Raw genomic sequence first — 16,440 nt, 5'->3', positions numbered from 1 at the left:
ATTTTATGGAATACGGACTACAGAACTTGCAGAGAGGCTTCGGACTGGTGCCTCTCAGTCTCCACGACCTGTCTGATAGCCAGAGTTGCGAAATTTATACACCAGGTAAAAATGGCACTCGACTCCCACTCAACGGCATTGTCTGCAAAGTAACTGGAAGCCTTTCGCCCCAGTTATCTAATCTGGGCTGGTTTAAAGACCCACGAAGAATCCATCTTTCGTCAACAGCCCTTGGTACATGAATTGACTTTACCGAACTTTCATGTGCCTCCCCTTATCAGTTGGGAAATACTGGTACAACCTATACATCACTCCTTTTAAAAGAACTCTGCTCTGGACAGCTAATCAGGACTAATATGCTAATATTTAACCCAAAGTGACTTTCACTTTTATGTGTGGATGGGACTTGTGAGGGGGTGAGTCTGGACGTTCATAAATCTTTTTTCTTTTTTTTTTAATCTTATACTGTAAAGATTTTAAGTAATCATGCAGTTTATTAATAAAATTGTCAAATTGTCAAATTGGTTGGTCTAGGGCGTTTTCCCTGGACTGACAGGCGTGCCCCTCAGCAGAAGAAACTCATCCACCGCGAGCGGCCCGAGTAGAGGATGGAGTTTTTTAAGATGGAGAGACCGATTGAGGAAATGAACTCCAACGCAAGGATGTGTAAAATTATGAAAAGTAAATGTTTTGTCTTTTTGTGTCTTTTTATACTGTGTAGTATCATAATGTTTATTGTAGGATTTGTGTTTTTCTCCGCTCAAAAGCCCATTGCACCCACTCAACAGCCTATACCTCTTTCTACTGCCTCCTCTCACTCTTTCCCCCCTTTGCCTGAGCACGAACAGACCAGACGATCAGAGTTTGTAAATAACTCATTTATCCAGCTCTTGCACCAGCACCAACTAGTAATGAATACGACCAATTGCTGGGTGTGTGGGTTAATGCCACATACCATTAACAAAGGTATTCCCTACCTGGTGCTGCCGTACAGTTACAATGGATCGTCATGGGCATTCCAAACCATGTTTCTCTATGCTCTAGATACATACTCCCCTCGCCAACCGCGTTCCATCAGACCTATCACCAATAATAAGGCTTTGATGAAAGGAGTTGCCGATATGAGTAGGGATATCAATGCATGCTCATCCATTCCCAAAGAAGAGTTGAGACCTTATGTAGGATGGAACGCGACGGGGTATAGTATTAGTCTGGGTGAAAGACAGCGAAAAATCTCATCTCCAATCTGGGTCGTACCCCACATGGGTCGGTTCTGCTTACAGGGTAATGGTCAGAATCCTAGAGCTCAACTGGGAAGAAGTGACTGTACTGAAACGTACACTTTCCCGTCACAGTTTTCCCCTGCGTTTTTGGCTGCCAAGGGCACATATTTCATTTGTAATGACCGAGCATATTCATGGCTGCCCCCTGATTTCTCGGGCACATGTTATATTGCGAACTTGCTACCGCCGACATTTACTGCTGCCTCTGACTATCACAAGACCAGAGTTGTGAGAGGTGTGATTAGTAAGGAGGATACTGCCGGTCAGGAAGCAGGAGACTTCTTCTTGGGTTTCCTGCCGTTTTGGGGACCTATGGTCAATAGTAGGAACCTGAGACAGCTGACACGTGTGGTTGAATCCACTGTCAATGTAACGGCTGGTGCCCTTAGTAATCTGACAGCTGAGCTCCAAGCGGATCGCCTTATGACTCTGCAGAACCGCATGGTTCTAGATGTTATTCTTGCAGACCGCGGTGGGGTATGCAAGGTCATCCAATCCAGTTGCTGCATTTTCATACCAGATAATGCTCCAACAGTGTATCAAGCCATCTCCAAACTCCATAAAATATCTGAAGCCATACACGTGGATAAGGGAGATTGGTCACTGGTGGGGTGGTTCTGGGAATTGATATCTGCCTGGGGTTGGAAAGTTCTGATGGTCATTGGAATGATCTTAGCCATTCTTTTCCTGTTCTGCCTGTGTATACAGTGTGCTCCCGCGATATGTGGTCTCTGTACTACCTTATGTGTAAGGAAACCTGTATCGAGGGACGAGCTAAGTAGTAGGATGATGCTACAGCAACATCTCCATGACTTCGTGAACATTGACCTAGACTCGGATTAAGATGAGTATAGTGATTGCCTATGTAAGGGCAAAAGGAGGGTCTGTCGTACTTTAATATTCGGGACCGCGTAGGGGACAGGGCCCTACCCCTGTCTATCTTGGTATTAGCGAACCGCAAATGGTAAATGCGGCATGTACGAGTGCTTTATATACCGTTCTAGCTATAAATGCACTGTTTACACGTTATTCAGCTTCACTACGCGGGTTCCATTTTGGAAGCAGTGGCCATCTTGTCATTGCCCTCACATAGGCTATAATGGAGTAAATACGAGCCTCACAGTACATGGGCTTTCCCTCTGACTTCTCTGTGACCTGGGCAGCTGGCTCTGCTGCCCCGGGTCAAACCGGTCTCACGAGCTCCCCTACCTCCGTCCACCTGTGATTAGCATCAGGGCTTGACCCGTCATAAAACCCTTTCATTCTACACAATCCCCCGGCTAATCTCTTCCACACCTGCTTGTTCCTGCTTTATGACTTGTTTCCCAAAACAGGAGATGCTCATGTTTATTGGGGGGTCTATTTACATCAAACGTGGGATCTGAACCTTACTGTGTAAATCATTGTGGGCTGGCCGAACTGGAATGTGGGATGGTCATCATGACTCTGCTTTTTCGTTTGTAATGTATACCTTTATATGGCCATATCGTAAACCAAGGAATGTGTGCCTGGAGCATGATATTTTGTATTTAAGATGAAGTCCGTTCCTATGATTTCCAGCAGTCTCCTGAGAACATACACGCTGTTGTACTTCTAGGATACCTGTCATTGGTCTGCAGCCAATAAACGAATCTTTGACTTCACCCAGAAGACTCTGTGTTTCTGTAGGTCCGGAACAGGGTGAACCCAGAAGTCATAGGGTGTGTGCCCCTGCACCGCTGGGTCTAGATTACCCAGTACTTCAGGATCCCATAATAATTAATGTGCAAAAATGTATTTAGACCTCATATAGACTATACATACACTGTCTATATACCATGCGCTATCAGTGCAGAAAGAAAGCAATAATAAAAGCAAAACGTTCCATAAACACCAGTAAAACACTGTTTATGTTGTTTCTAATGGCGCGAAAATGTGTAACCACTGATAACCACTGTTTTAATAAGGTATTGAAATCACTTGAAAACACTGAAAAAACACCACCAGAATTTACCAAAAATAGAAACTGAAAACAGGAAAGCCTAAATATACACATGCACCCGTCTCCATACGATTCAACGGCCAAGGCGTACGCCTGTCTCGGACCATGCCTGTCCGACGCGTATGCATGATAGTCACCCGCGTCTGACCTCATTGGATTCAATGACAAAGCGTACGCACGGCTCGGTCATGAACTGTGCAATGCGTACGCATTGTCACCCACGTCGGACCTCATTGGATTCAATGACAAAGCGATCGCACGGCTCGGTCATGAACCGTGCAATGCGTACGCATTGTCACCCGCGTCGGACCTCATTGGATTCAATGACAAAGCGTACGCACGGCTCCGTCATGAACCGTGCAATGCGTACGCATTGTCACCCGCGTCGGACCTCATTAGTGTGACTATTATACGGATGCAAACACAAAAGGTATGCAGTTCCTATCAAAAGGAAGATGACGGATAATAACTGTTGGATAAAAATCAGTACAAGACAGGAGAGAGAGCTCCTTTTTGGAAAAATGCCCTCACACACCCAACAAGTAGGTGTCTTGCTTCATCATCGGGCCTGCTCCTACTCGGGCCGGCGCTGCAATGCCCGATCAGTCGTCCGTGATGGGGCCTACTTAACGGAGGTCTTTATTCCAAGGCCGATGGCTGATGTGTGAGTGAGGGTCCAAGTGTCGTGTAGGTGAATGTGAAATGTGAAGTGAAGTTTAAAATAGGGTGAGATAGTCCAATCAAAATAATTGTAATGAAGTTGGCTATTCCCCTAATTAAAATGAAAAAATCGCGTATAGTCACTTAATGTTGTGAATTTCTACGCTTTATGAAATGAGGTCGACATGTTTCTTGCCTTGGTATCAAATCGATGGCAATTCCTCAGGACCTTAACAAATATTACCTACACATTTTTTGGTGGTGGTCACCCAACACTAACAGTGAAAAGGAGGCCACCCTTACAGCACCCTAAAAAATGTGGGGGTACCTTTGGTTTCAACAAAGTTAATTAAGTATTAACCTGTAATAATAAAAAACAGTTAGGAGAGTCAAAGAAACAAAGCAATACAATGTTATTTACCATGAAGGCCAATACTAATGGTTCAGTTAGTGACAGTGTGTCAAAGGCATGCAAATGGCCCGTGGGCAGTGACGTGCTTGATGCAACTAAACTGTACTAGATCAATACATGAGCATTCAGGTGATGAAGATAAAATCAGTGAACTTTGCAATGGGTAACAGGTTCGTAGGTCTAGCAATTAAAAAATGAATAAAACACAATCCACGGGAATAATCTCACCCTTCTTGAGTCTGTTCCGGGCCATAACAGTACCGGTCGCCGTCGACACTGAACTCTAGTGTCCTGGTATATGGTAAAATTGACATTAGCTCTTATAGAGATACTGAACACAAGCGGCATCGACGATGAACTCCGAATGACATTCAGGAGAAACACTGTGTGTGCACATATTACCTATGCAGCGAAGAGTAAGGTAAGTGGATGTTTAAAATTGACCAAAAATGAATCCGATCGAGTAAAATTGGTTAGGAGGGCGATTGTGTTAGGACAACCACTCAAATAGGCGCGTGGGCTTATAATGAGAACAGACCACCACCAAGATTACCCCAACATGATAACGTGTAGGGACAGTAAGTGGTGTTTTAAATAATATTAGCGCTAATGCGTACATGTTAGTCAAGCTAACAGCGTAAATATAGTCAGCTCCTGTTTACTCACAGTACACCTGGCGGAATCACAGAGTTGTTCCTACCCTCACGGAACGGCCGGTCCAAGCGGTCTGTCTGATGAGATTGGACCAAGAAGGATATAGAGGACTGGCAGGTCTGTGTAGGCGTGTCAAAAAAGACTTCCGGGTGCTTATGTGGATTGCTAGACCGCCGACATTTAGACGGCGCCATATTGGAAAGGTAATCACATGACCCATCCAGAGTCATGTGATAATAGGGAGATCTATTATACGGATGCAACACACATACTGGCCATGGACACCTGCGCACACCTGCCACACAGTGTCCCATGGCATGTAAGGCTGCATTCCCTGGGTGTTTGGGGGGGCCACAGCAGTTTTTTGGGCTGGCACTTTATGCAGCCACTCCCAGGCTGTTATCGTGTACATGGGGGCAGAATCCTTTGTGTGTTGTGCACATTACCACTGTGATGTGCAATTTGACAGTAATGGGCATGAGTCAAGTCCACAGTGTCAGATTGGATATGTTTAAGACATGTCACATACACCCTGAGTCCTGGGGGTGATGGCATGTACATCACAGTGAGACCTGTAGCCCCAATACTGATGTGCACCCACAGTCTGTGTGCAAGTTGTGTCTCAGATGTGTCTGATCACATGTTACCAATGGGTGACAGTCTCCACATCCATGTGGTATATGCATCAACCTTGATGGGTGTGTGTCTAAGAGACGTACATGTAAGGCCGGCAGGAACAACAGTGGCCACTACCTGTGGGACTTACGCTTGCCTTGTGGTGTGTACGTGCTACGCCATGTCCATTGCTGTGTTGATGTGGCAATACAGGGAGCCTGGGTTTCTGCATGGCAAAGATCTGTGATGCCTGGGAGACATGAGGCCTCAATTGTCACTGGGGTGTGTTTTTTGAACGGTGCAGCAGCACATAGGTTGGGTGACACAACCAGATGATTGGCCCATTGCACTACATGGCACTCATGTGGACATGTGGAATTGAGATGTGAGGTGGTGATCTTGTAGGTGATATATGTGTCCATGACCAACAGCACACACCTCAGTACATTGTGTAATGTCATGAACTAGCATGTGATAGTGATCGTGGTCATGGCCACATGGGTGGATGTACTTACAATCTTCCTTTGTGCATCTCTGTACTGCAGGGCACCAGCTGTCCATCGTCCATTCCCAGACCTTGCAACCATGCAGGAACGCGACTGCATTAGACGGTACCGCTTCACCAGGCCACTGATTGAGGAGTTGGCGGATCAGTTGGCCCCACATCTGCTACCTGGCCAGACATACCCTACAGCACTGACCCCAGAGGTGAAGGTGATGGCAGCCCTGCACTTCTTTGCTACCGGTACCTTCCAGTACACTGTGGCTACTGCCGGTGGTATGTCGCAAACGATGTTTAGTCGGGTGCTACACGATGTCTTGGAGGGGATGTTGCAATTCCTCGACCTGTATATCAAGTTCCCGAGCCCAGATGTACTCCCTGAAATTAAGGATGCCTTTTATACACTGGGGATGATGCCGAACGTCATTGGATCTATTGATGGGACACATGTCGCCCTGATACCACCACAGGCACATGAGCAGGCATACCGGAACAGGAAGCACTACCATTCGATCAATGCTCTGGTGGCCTGTCTTGCTGACATGTTTATCACACATATGTGTGCACGGTTCCCTGGTTTGGCGCACTATGCCTACATTATGAGGAGTAGTCGCATTGCAACGCTGATGTCACAGATGCCAGATCAGCATGCCTGGCTTGTCGGTGTGTACTGACTGTTTCTCATTGTGTGTGTTTGTCAGTGTTGTATTCCGCACTCCTACAAAACTCAGCTACTTGTTCATTTTTGTGTGTGAAGGTGACTCCGGACACCCCAACATGCCATGGTTGCTGACACCCCTCAGGAACCCTGTGACACCAGCCGAGCTGTGCTACAATGAGGCACATGGTTGGAGCAGGAGTGTGATTGAGCGGACATTCGGCCTCCTGAAAAGCCACTTTCGCTGCCTGGACAAGACCGGCGAGGCCCTCCCATATGAGCCTGCAAAGGTGTGCAAAAGAATACTGGTCTGCTGCATGCTACACAACATGGCGGTGCGGAAGGAGGTGCCTCTCATCCAGGATGACGATGACGACAACCAACGTCCGGCACCTGTGGAGGATCCCGGCCTGGGCCAAGATGCCAGTGATGATGAAGATGATGATGACGTCCGCTCCCAGCTCATCAACAACTTCTTCACCTGAATGTGAGTTTCCAGGGTTGTTATGTGAATGTATGGAGGTAACCTGGAATGTGTTGAGCCAGCTCTGTTGCTGTCTGAGTGTGTCTGTGTGCCACTTGACTGGATGTGTTCTGTGATGTGTCCATTCAGCTGGTGTGTACTCCACAATAGGGTGGTACTGCTAACTAGTGTTTGTGTAGGTGTTTTGCAACATGTTTTGTGTATGTGTATTGCATTTCTCTCCTGTTCTTCTGTGCTTTTGACTGTATCTTGTCTGTCCTTCCCAGGGTACTTTGCCTGTTGTGTGGTCAACACTGACCCCCAACACCCAGAAGCCAACACCAGTGTGGAAGTTGACAATTCCCATCAACTGATGTACCACACATCCCTGGACTTCCATTCTCCAACACATTGTGAGTGTGTGTCCACTGTTACGTATACTTACCGTGCAACTAGTGTGGAATAAACATGTTGCTGATGTGTAATGGACCTGTGCTACGCTTTGTTATGTGCGTTGTCTGTCTTCCCACATCCGAGTGACATCTGCTTACCTCACCTGTGGACTTGTTACCACTGACTGTGCTTGGTGTTGTGTCTGTGCATGCCAATGTGTTTCAGGTCAACATCATTGTGTGTGATGAGTAACATGGCCATGATGAGTATGTTTTGTGTTGCCATAGTGGTGTGTCTCCCTCACATGTGTCACATCCCCATGACTCACCTTACGTTGGTCACATTGTTGCAGTATTTGGCATGCACTGTGTTGTGTAGCAGATCGACATCTCCCTGAACATGGCAAGTTGGAATCACAACAGAGGCAAGTATGGTCTACTTGTGAGTTCAAACATGAGTACAAACATGTGTGAGGGAAGTGCACAGGATGGTGGGTGCTTTACAGTGGTTTGGGATATCCAAAGTTCACATTGGAGTTGAAAGTGCTGGTAGATGAAATGTCCAGAGTAAAGTCCACAGTCATCTGCTACATTGGCCCATGAAACCCTCCATGTCATGTGGGCGATTTGTGTGCGATTGGACAAGGTGAACGGGTTGCGCACAAAGAACATTGTCCAGAACAGGTTTGAAGGCCCTGGGGGATGTGCTGGGACATCTGCCTCTCACATGTCCTTCTTCGGTCAACCCCTCTTCTTCCGGTGGGGGGGATCCTCATGTGCAGGCCTCTGCGGTGCAGGGGACTCTCCGCCAGAGTCCTCCTCCCTCCCTGTGGCGCTGGCAGATGGTGTTGCGACAGATTTTGAGGGCACACAGGGGGGTGGGGACAGGTTGGTGTTGATCTGGCGGAGGCATTGTAGTATGTCCCGATGCACCGCAGTGATGTCATCCCACTTGGCCTCTATGCTGGCATGGTGGGTGACCTGCTCGTGTTGCATGTCCTTGAGGATCCCCACTACCTGGCCAAATCCTCCGCTGCTAACCTGGTACGCATCTAAGATGCGTGCCAGTTGGGGGTCATCATGCAGGGCTGATTATCTATTGGTTAGGGTAGCTTTGCTTGCGGTGCATGGTTTCACTGTCCCCTTGCCACACAATCTTGGGTATGTTGTTTGTGTACTCACCAGGCTCTGGGATGTGTGTTAGGCCATGGATGCTCTCTGGTGGTAGGATGTCCTGCACCTTCTCCTCCCAGATCCTGAAGTAGACTGGTTTGGCAAGAGGGCCACCCCCGGTGCACTGACTCAGGGTGTGATCTTTTTCGATGAGATTCTTGACCTTCCTGCGCACGTCATACCACCTGTTCTGGATGTCGTCCTTTGTGCGCTTGTGCGTTCACCTTGTTCACAATCCTCGCCCACATCTTGGTTTTCTGTGAGATGGGGGTCCTTTGGACCAATGTCCCAAATAAATGTGGCTCTACTCTGATGATCTCGTCTACCAGCACTTGTAACTCACTATCTGTGAACTTTGGATTCTTCTTTGGAGGCATGGTGATGGGTGGTGGTGGTGGTGAGGGATGTGTGTGTGAGGGTACAAGTGATGTTGGGTTGGTGTTGGTTTTGCTGTGTGTATGTGTGAGTGCTTTTGGTGAGGTGCTAATGGTGTGTGAATTGTGTGATGGGTGAGTTGTGGGTGTGTCTGTGGTTGCTGTGTACTGGTGTTTGCTGCTGGCTGTGTCTCCTGTTTGCAAGGGATGATGGTAGTGATTGTAGTCCTTTATATAGTTGGAGTTGTGGGTGTGTCTTTGTCCCATGTTTTTTTTGTGGTATTTATTGGCTTTGTCATTGCTTGTTTGGTCCTTTTTTTGTCTTTTTTCCTTTGTGTTTTGTAGGCATGAAGGAGACGCTCATGTGACGGAAACGGATGCTGCTGTTGTCTCGTGCGGGCTTCTCCGCCTCGTTCACGCTGCCTGTCTTCTGTGTTTGGTACGCATCATTTGCGGCAGTCTCTATTGCTTGTGTGCCGGGTTGTCTGTGCGTGTCGGTCGTGCGGCTTGTTCTCCGTGCGAGTCGGTCTGGTTTTACACGCATTGCATCGTACTGCGCTAATCGTACATCGCGGGTACGGGTCGGTCGGGTTGATTCCGGGTTCGTGTCGGTCGGTGAAAATCACGTCGGTTTTCCGGCCGGATCACTATTTTCCCTACGGCTCGGTCGTACGGCGCTGGTCCGTGTCGGTCGGTATTCGGTCCGGGTCCGTGTCGGTTGGTTCGTTTTGCGGGCGGAATCGGAATCGGCCCCTTAGTATTACATATGGGAGGGAGAAGGGGGAGGTGCTGAAAAAGGGGCATACTAACTACTAAATGAAAGGTGTAGGAAATTACCGTCTTTTGTGTGGTATACCCCCATTGCTGGTTGTAGAACTCTGTGTGCTTTACCACTGCTAACCTATAGTAAAGTGCCTGCCTTTATTATGGTTGAATTGGTTTATCCCTAATTGGCATATTTAACTTACCTATAAGTCACTAGCATATGTTACAGGACACACCCAGGTCCTGTAAGTTAGTAGATAGTGGACTGCAGCACCTATTGTGCCGTCCTCTACAGTGGCAGTACAAACATGGCTTCAGGCCTACCATTGTAGCTTGACTGTAGCAGTATGAAAATTGTGACTCGACCCATCAAAATAACTCCTTTTGACAGGTCAAAAAAGAGATCCTTATTTAGGCCTCTTGTCTCATAAGACATGGCGCATATGATTTAAAAGTAGGACATGTAGAAAGTGAGTGTTAAACATCCTTACTGTGCCTAGCACCTTAAAGCTATTTTAACAACAGCAGGGCAGGCTGTTTCACAGAGAAGCAAGGGGCTGCACTATTACATTTATTAATCCTAACTTTGGCTTGAAAACAGATAGAAACATAATTCTTGTCCTGTTTATAATATTTATTAAAAGCCGAATTTACTGGTGAAGTCGGATTTGTAGTACATATTAAGGAAAAGGCACTTTTAGAAATCACCTTTGGGAGGGCCCACAGGCTCTACACAAGGGGAGAAGTCTTTCACCATTTTGTATCTCGGTAGAGAGAAGCACTACGGGATTTTCTGCATCAGGGCTCACAGGGAATGCTCCAACGTTGTTAGGGTAGCCCCTAAAAGATGTTACCCTATTGGTTAGGGAGGAGACAGCAGTCACTTCACGCACAAGCTAGTGCTAGGCATAACTGTGGCATTCCCAGTTCCCTTCTCAGAACTCCTCTGGACGTGAGGAAGATTAGAAAAGAACCTACAGTCTGAAAACTAAGAGGAGCCCTAAAGGACTGGACCTGCTCCCTCTTGTACCCAGGGCACTGAAGTGGACACACGGGTCATAAGGCTGACCTCTTGTTCAAGTTACAGGTAAACAACAAGCTTAAAAGACCTTTCCTGCAACTACCAAACTGAGCAGGTCCAACTGGCCCTGCCCTGTACTCTGCTGCTGGAGTGAGACCTGGCCTCTAAGTGCTTTTCTTGAGGTCCTGTAACCCTTGGCTGTGTTGTAGTAGTTTCTCCTACCACCTCTCCAAATGGGGACTTAGACGTGTTTGGCTTTGAAAACCTCCAAAGGACCAGGATAGACCTGCCAAACCTATCCGACCAAGGTATGTTGATACTGGTCTGAAGATTCAGGTTCACGCCACTAGGAGCTTTATTTTAGTAAATGTTTTTTTTAATCAAAAACTTTTTTCTTTTTCCCCATACTTTACTATAGTTGTGGATTTCTCTGTGAAAAAGCATAGGGAAAAGTAAAAATGTTAATTAAATGTAATACCAAATTAATAAAAATATTGTAAGTTAAATATTGATATAATTGTATACATTTCTTTCAGATGTAAAACAAAAGAAAAATGTTACAGAGATATTAACCCAATTTTAAATTCAATATTTAATTTGAATACATTAAATTCAATTTAAATTAATTTCTGTCGTTTAAACTAAAAAATGAATTTGTACATAGAAAATAAAAAATAAAAAATCACTATGCTATAATAATTATTAAAAGATGTATACAATTAATTCAAAGCAGTTTAATTGCATTTCAATCAAAACATTACATTAATTTATTCATTCTAAAAGGTTTGTTGAAATATTTTATGATTCAATAATATGTATGATTTATTTCTATATATTTTATAATGTAAAACTATATTGATTTAGGGGGATGGATATCCTGTCTGCCGTAAATGTAAATCCCATAACCTATAGGATTTACATATCGGCAGACGGGTTATCCGTCACCGTGGTGACTGAGTAACCTGTCCGCCGAGATCTAAATCAGGCCTTAAGATATTAAAATATTTTAAATAATGCAATTTCATGTAACCTTATTTCCTATCCAGGTTTTATTTTAAGTCCCTCTCTCCATTATTTTCCTTAGGAGGGTGTAAATTACTTTATAGTTTTTGATAAAAGTTTAAAACGATGATGTAATGATTTTATTATTAAGCTATTAAATTGTAAAATTTTAAATGTTCAGTCAATTCCTTTGTATACTGTTTTAACACTAAAACTAAAAAGTTGCCCATTCATTTAACTAAAAAGTTCAAATATTATAAATATTTCATCTTATGAACTTATCTCCCTTCTATTTAGTACAAAAGCGCTGTTTCTTAACATGCCTAGGGTGCCATGATGCCATTTTCCATACATTTACCAACACTCCACTTGTACCGGTATATCTGTGTTTGGTTCAAGCTTTATTTAATCATGTCAGGTGTGATCATGTCTGGTGGGACCTGTAGCAAAGGACGGAGTCCCATACCCTGGCATGAGTCGGGCATGCGTGATGTATCTGTTTTATGCAACCCGCTAGCATAACAGGGAATATGGTTCTTTCCTATCTGCTTGTTTAAAAGGCTGCTTCTCATTTCTATTATGGGTTTGGGCCCCATTGTGTAGTTCTCTTTTCCTTAATTCTAGTTTTATGGTTGCACACTCTGTTCACCATATTCCACTAGAAACTTGCTGATTGCAGGACAATAAAAATGATGAAAGTTGATCAAAAAGTTATTATTTATAAATTAATCGACTCTTGGGTGTAGATGATTTAAATCGAGACCCATTTGTTTGTCCAGTGTCTCAGCAATGTCCCTTCCCTTATGTAACTAAACAGCTTTTAGGGAACTAGGATTTCCCACAACCCTATTTTCATGACGTTTTTAGTGAATTAATAAGATTCAAAGGAATATCATTGTCCAAATTAAGGGTGTTGGCTTCATGTGTGAAAGGAATGATAGTCCCGTATGCTTTACAGTTGCTCTTCTTTAAAAGGAGCATCTCCGGTTTAGAAACCAACATCTCCTTGGCTGATATAATATTTTTTTTAATAATACACACACAATAAATATGGTAAAATGTTAACTCAGTCACTTAAAAACGTTCCAGATTCAGTATGTACTCAAAGATTTTTAATGGTTTTCAATATGTTTTTAACACAATCTGACTGATTTCAAATGCAATATTTTATATATAAAAATTGTTTTTCTAACTCTTTTCATTTACATTGCAGGCATATGTCCTTGAGGGAAACTTTGAGAAGGAATTTTTAGAAGTCGCCTGTTTGTGTAAAACAGTAATCTGCTGTCGAGTCACCCCACTACAAAAAGCTCAGGTGGTGGAGCTCGTCAAGAAACACAAGAAGGCAATAACTTTAGCCATTGGAGATGGAGCAAATGATATCAGTATGATAAAGAGTAAGAAGACTTTTACACGTGCACGTACACATTTTGCAGGATTCTGTTTGTTACAATAATCAATTTCGTTGTTTGATGATTTTGTCGATAAAGCCATCCGTTTTCAAAGTCTAGCAAATAAATTGTTTCGCCCTTTTGAAAGGTTTGAAATCCAACAACCTGGGCAATCACCAGAAACAACAAAATGGTTAATGTGAGTCCAAGACCTACATCTTAAAAACACATGGTATATATCCTCCAAGCATAGATAAGACAGCACCAGAGTCCACAGACATCCAGCCAGTGACTCCTCATCCATGCTAAAAAAACTGGTTTGTAAACAATTGCTATCTGGTTGTAAAACACTAGTATGCACTGTGTTTACATACACATAATGAAAAGCTCCTAGTAGGACAAATAGTGGATGTAATGCTTTAGGCCAGCTTATTTTTTTAAAGCAAACTTTTCTGATTTGTATTTTTTCCTCACTACTTTTAGAAGCTGAGTTTAGTCAAAATAGATTGTGATGTGCTGTGGGATTTCACTACCACTTAAGCGTTCACAAATTGTTGTAAACCCACACTGTAGAACTTTGGGATATGCTAGTATCCCTCTGTTCTCTTCATAAATTCTATTGGTGTGTTTGCTCTTAATAAATAATAGTAATAATAATATTAATAGTATCCCAAAGGTGGATGAGGATGTAGCCTAAGGTGAAAAAAAGGTGTATAATTAAAATGATGAAGTAAGGACAACTATGTATTTTTTGCCTCAGTCCTTTTTGGACCATTCAAATAACAGTAATTCTTATATAGGTTGTCAGGTACTAAGAATTACATTTAGTATCCTCTATGTGCTTTCCAAACATAGTGAAAATGTTTAAAGGCAGGTGTAATTCATGGCAAAGCCTTCTTTGTATTGTGATTGTGGTACAGTGGCAAATACCATTATTAAAATGTTATATATCTCAATTCACTATACGACAACATTATGAACAAAATGTGTAGTCATAAACAATGCCGGTACGCAATAATACAATACAATATTTGTTTTGTGTTAGGTTGTGTTTTTGTGTTGTTTCTGTATTACATTGTTAACCTGTTGTGTTGTTTGTGTTTATTATGTTGTATAATTGTTGGAAAATGGTCCTCTCTGAAGGGTCACCCCAATTCTTCTGCCTTCCTCCTCTTTTTCTGACCTCGTTTTTGTTGCCTTTAGGATTCTGAGCACTTTACCGCTGCATAGTAGTGCTAAAGTGCATGTTCTCTCTCCTCTAAACATGGTAACATTAGCTCATAGCCAATTGGCATATTTAATTTACTTACACGTCCATAGTAAAGTGCAATATATACACCCTGGGGCCAGTACATTTTATGCTTCTAGTGGGCCTGCAGCACTGATTCTGCCACCTACGTCAGTACCACCTAACCATGTCTCAGGCCTTCCACTGTGGAGCTTGTGTGTGCAGTTTTAAACTTCCATGTCAACCGGTCAAGTAGCACCTTTCACCAGGCCTAAACCTTCCTTTTAAATACATATATCACCACTAGGGTTGGCCCTGGATAGCCCAGAGGGCAGAGTACAATGTATTTAAAAAGTAGGACATGTACTTTCAAGTTTTACATATCCTTGTAGTGAAATCTCAAATTGTGCACTACTGCAAGGTCTATCTTTCCCCTAGGATAACATTGAGATTACCTTATTACAGCTTTTAAGTCTAATTCCCAATTGTGAAGAAAGAGACATGTTAAGTCTGGTGTCTCTGGAATAACCATTTAAAGTCACAACTTATTGTGAAGTTGGATTTTAAATTGCACTACTGAAAATGCTACTGTTAGAAAGTTGGCATTTTCTTACTTTACCCATTTAATGCTTCTGCTTGGCTCTGTTCAGTCTGAATTAGGTGATGGCTGGGCTTTGTGTATTCCCTCTAGACAGCCCCACACAAAGGGATCTGAGGTCTATTTTGATGCACCTCCCCAGCTTCCTTGGAGATGGGAGGGATGAACTGGACACAATCTCACACTTACACCTTTATAGGTCGTGACCATCCCACACACATAGGCTGCATACCCCCCCGTAGTTGAGGGCAGGAACAAAGGACCTCTGTGCACTTCAAGCTGTCTTTGAGGTCTTGCCCACTTTAAAGGCACAACTGGGTATACGTCTTGGACCTCTGATCTCATAACTTCAGTACACTTCTGAAACTGTGACCACTCTGCCAGGCAGAACTGCTGTGCACTCTGCTCGACTGCTGTTTTGCTGGACTCTTGTCTTGCTGTGCTCTAGTTTTGCTGAGCAGCCCTGATGCCTGCTTTTCTCCTACCTGGGTGAGAAGGACTGAACCTGCATCAATTGAAGCCAGCATGACTTCAAGGGCTTGCTGGCTTGTCTTCTGCTCTGAGTCTCAGGAATATTAAAGACTTCAACTACCTGCTTCTACATCTGGACTCTACAAGCTGTGACTCTGCCCTGCCAAGTGGTGCAACCGAGTACTGGACCCTTGCAACCAGAACCTACGCATCCTCATCGGACCCAGTGTATCTTTGCCTTTGCGGCACCTATTCGTCTTTTAGTGGATCAGAACTAATGCATTCTTGTTGAAGAATGGAATGGAGCCAGCGCACCGCATTCTGAACCAGCGCATTGCCTTCGGAATTGATGCATCGCCTGCTGCGAGAACAGTAGCTATGCATTACCTTCGAAACTGGCGCCTCATACTCGGAAACGATGCATCGGCACTATTGTGTGGAGAATCTCAATGTACCTTGCCCACTTCATGGCTCGACACCGTCTCATCGTATCGGTTGCACCTCACATCTTTGAAGTTGCCATAAGCTAGGATCAGGGCACTTTTAGCGGCAGGCCCAAGTGGGTCCCTGTCTCAGGCCCGCATTGCATCACAGTTGGACTGAATTTATGATTTTGCCCTGGTCCAGCACGACCAGATAATCCACTTAAGCGCTTATTGCTTCTAATTGCTATTGTACATTTATTCTTTGGAAATTCATATCTTTACTTCTACATGTTGGATTTTTGTCATTTTGGTCTTGTTTTATTCATAAAATTAACCTCTATTTTTTAACCTGGTGTGGAGTCTTTTTGTGGT

The 16,440-nt window shown here is 44.0% G+C and overlaps 1 protein-coding gene across 1 annotated transcript in view; it reads left to right on the top strand.

Annotated features, from left to right (window-relative positions):
• Window positions 1–16,440, top strand: part of ATP8B4 (ATPase phospholipid transporting 8B4 (putative)) — a 3,731,093-nt gene that overhangs the window by 3,055,109 nt on the left and 659,544 nt on the right. Inside the window, exon 21 of the mRNA XM_085644229.1 lies at window positions 13,169–13,352. Within this exon, the coding sequence (XP_085500355.1) occupies window positions 13,169–13,352 (184 nt within the window). The remainder of the gene's footprint in view (window positions 1–13,168; window positions 13,353–16,440) is intronic.

Source organism: Triturus cristatus, chromosome 3_1, assembly GCF_964204655.1.
Source record: "Triturus cristatus chromosome 3_1, aTriCri1.1, whole genome shotgun sequence".
NCBI classification, from domain to species: Eukaryota; Metazoa; Chordata; class Amphibia; order Caudata; family Salamandridae; genus Triturus; species Triturus cristatus.
Note: the sequence above shows the minus strand (reverse complement) of the source record. Positions and strands in the feature narration are given on the sequence as shown.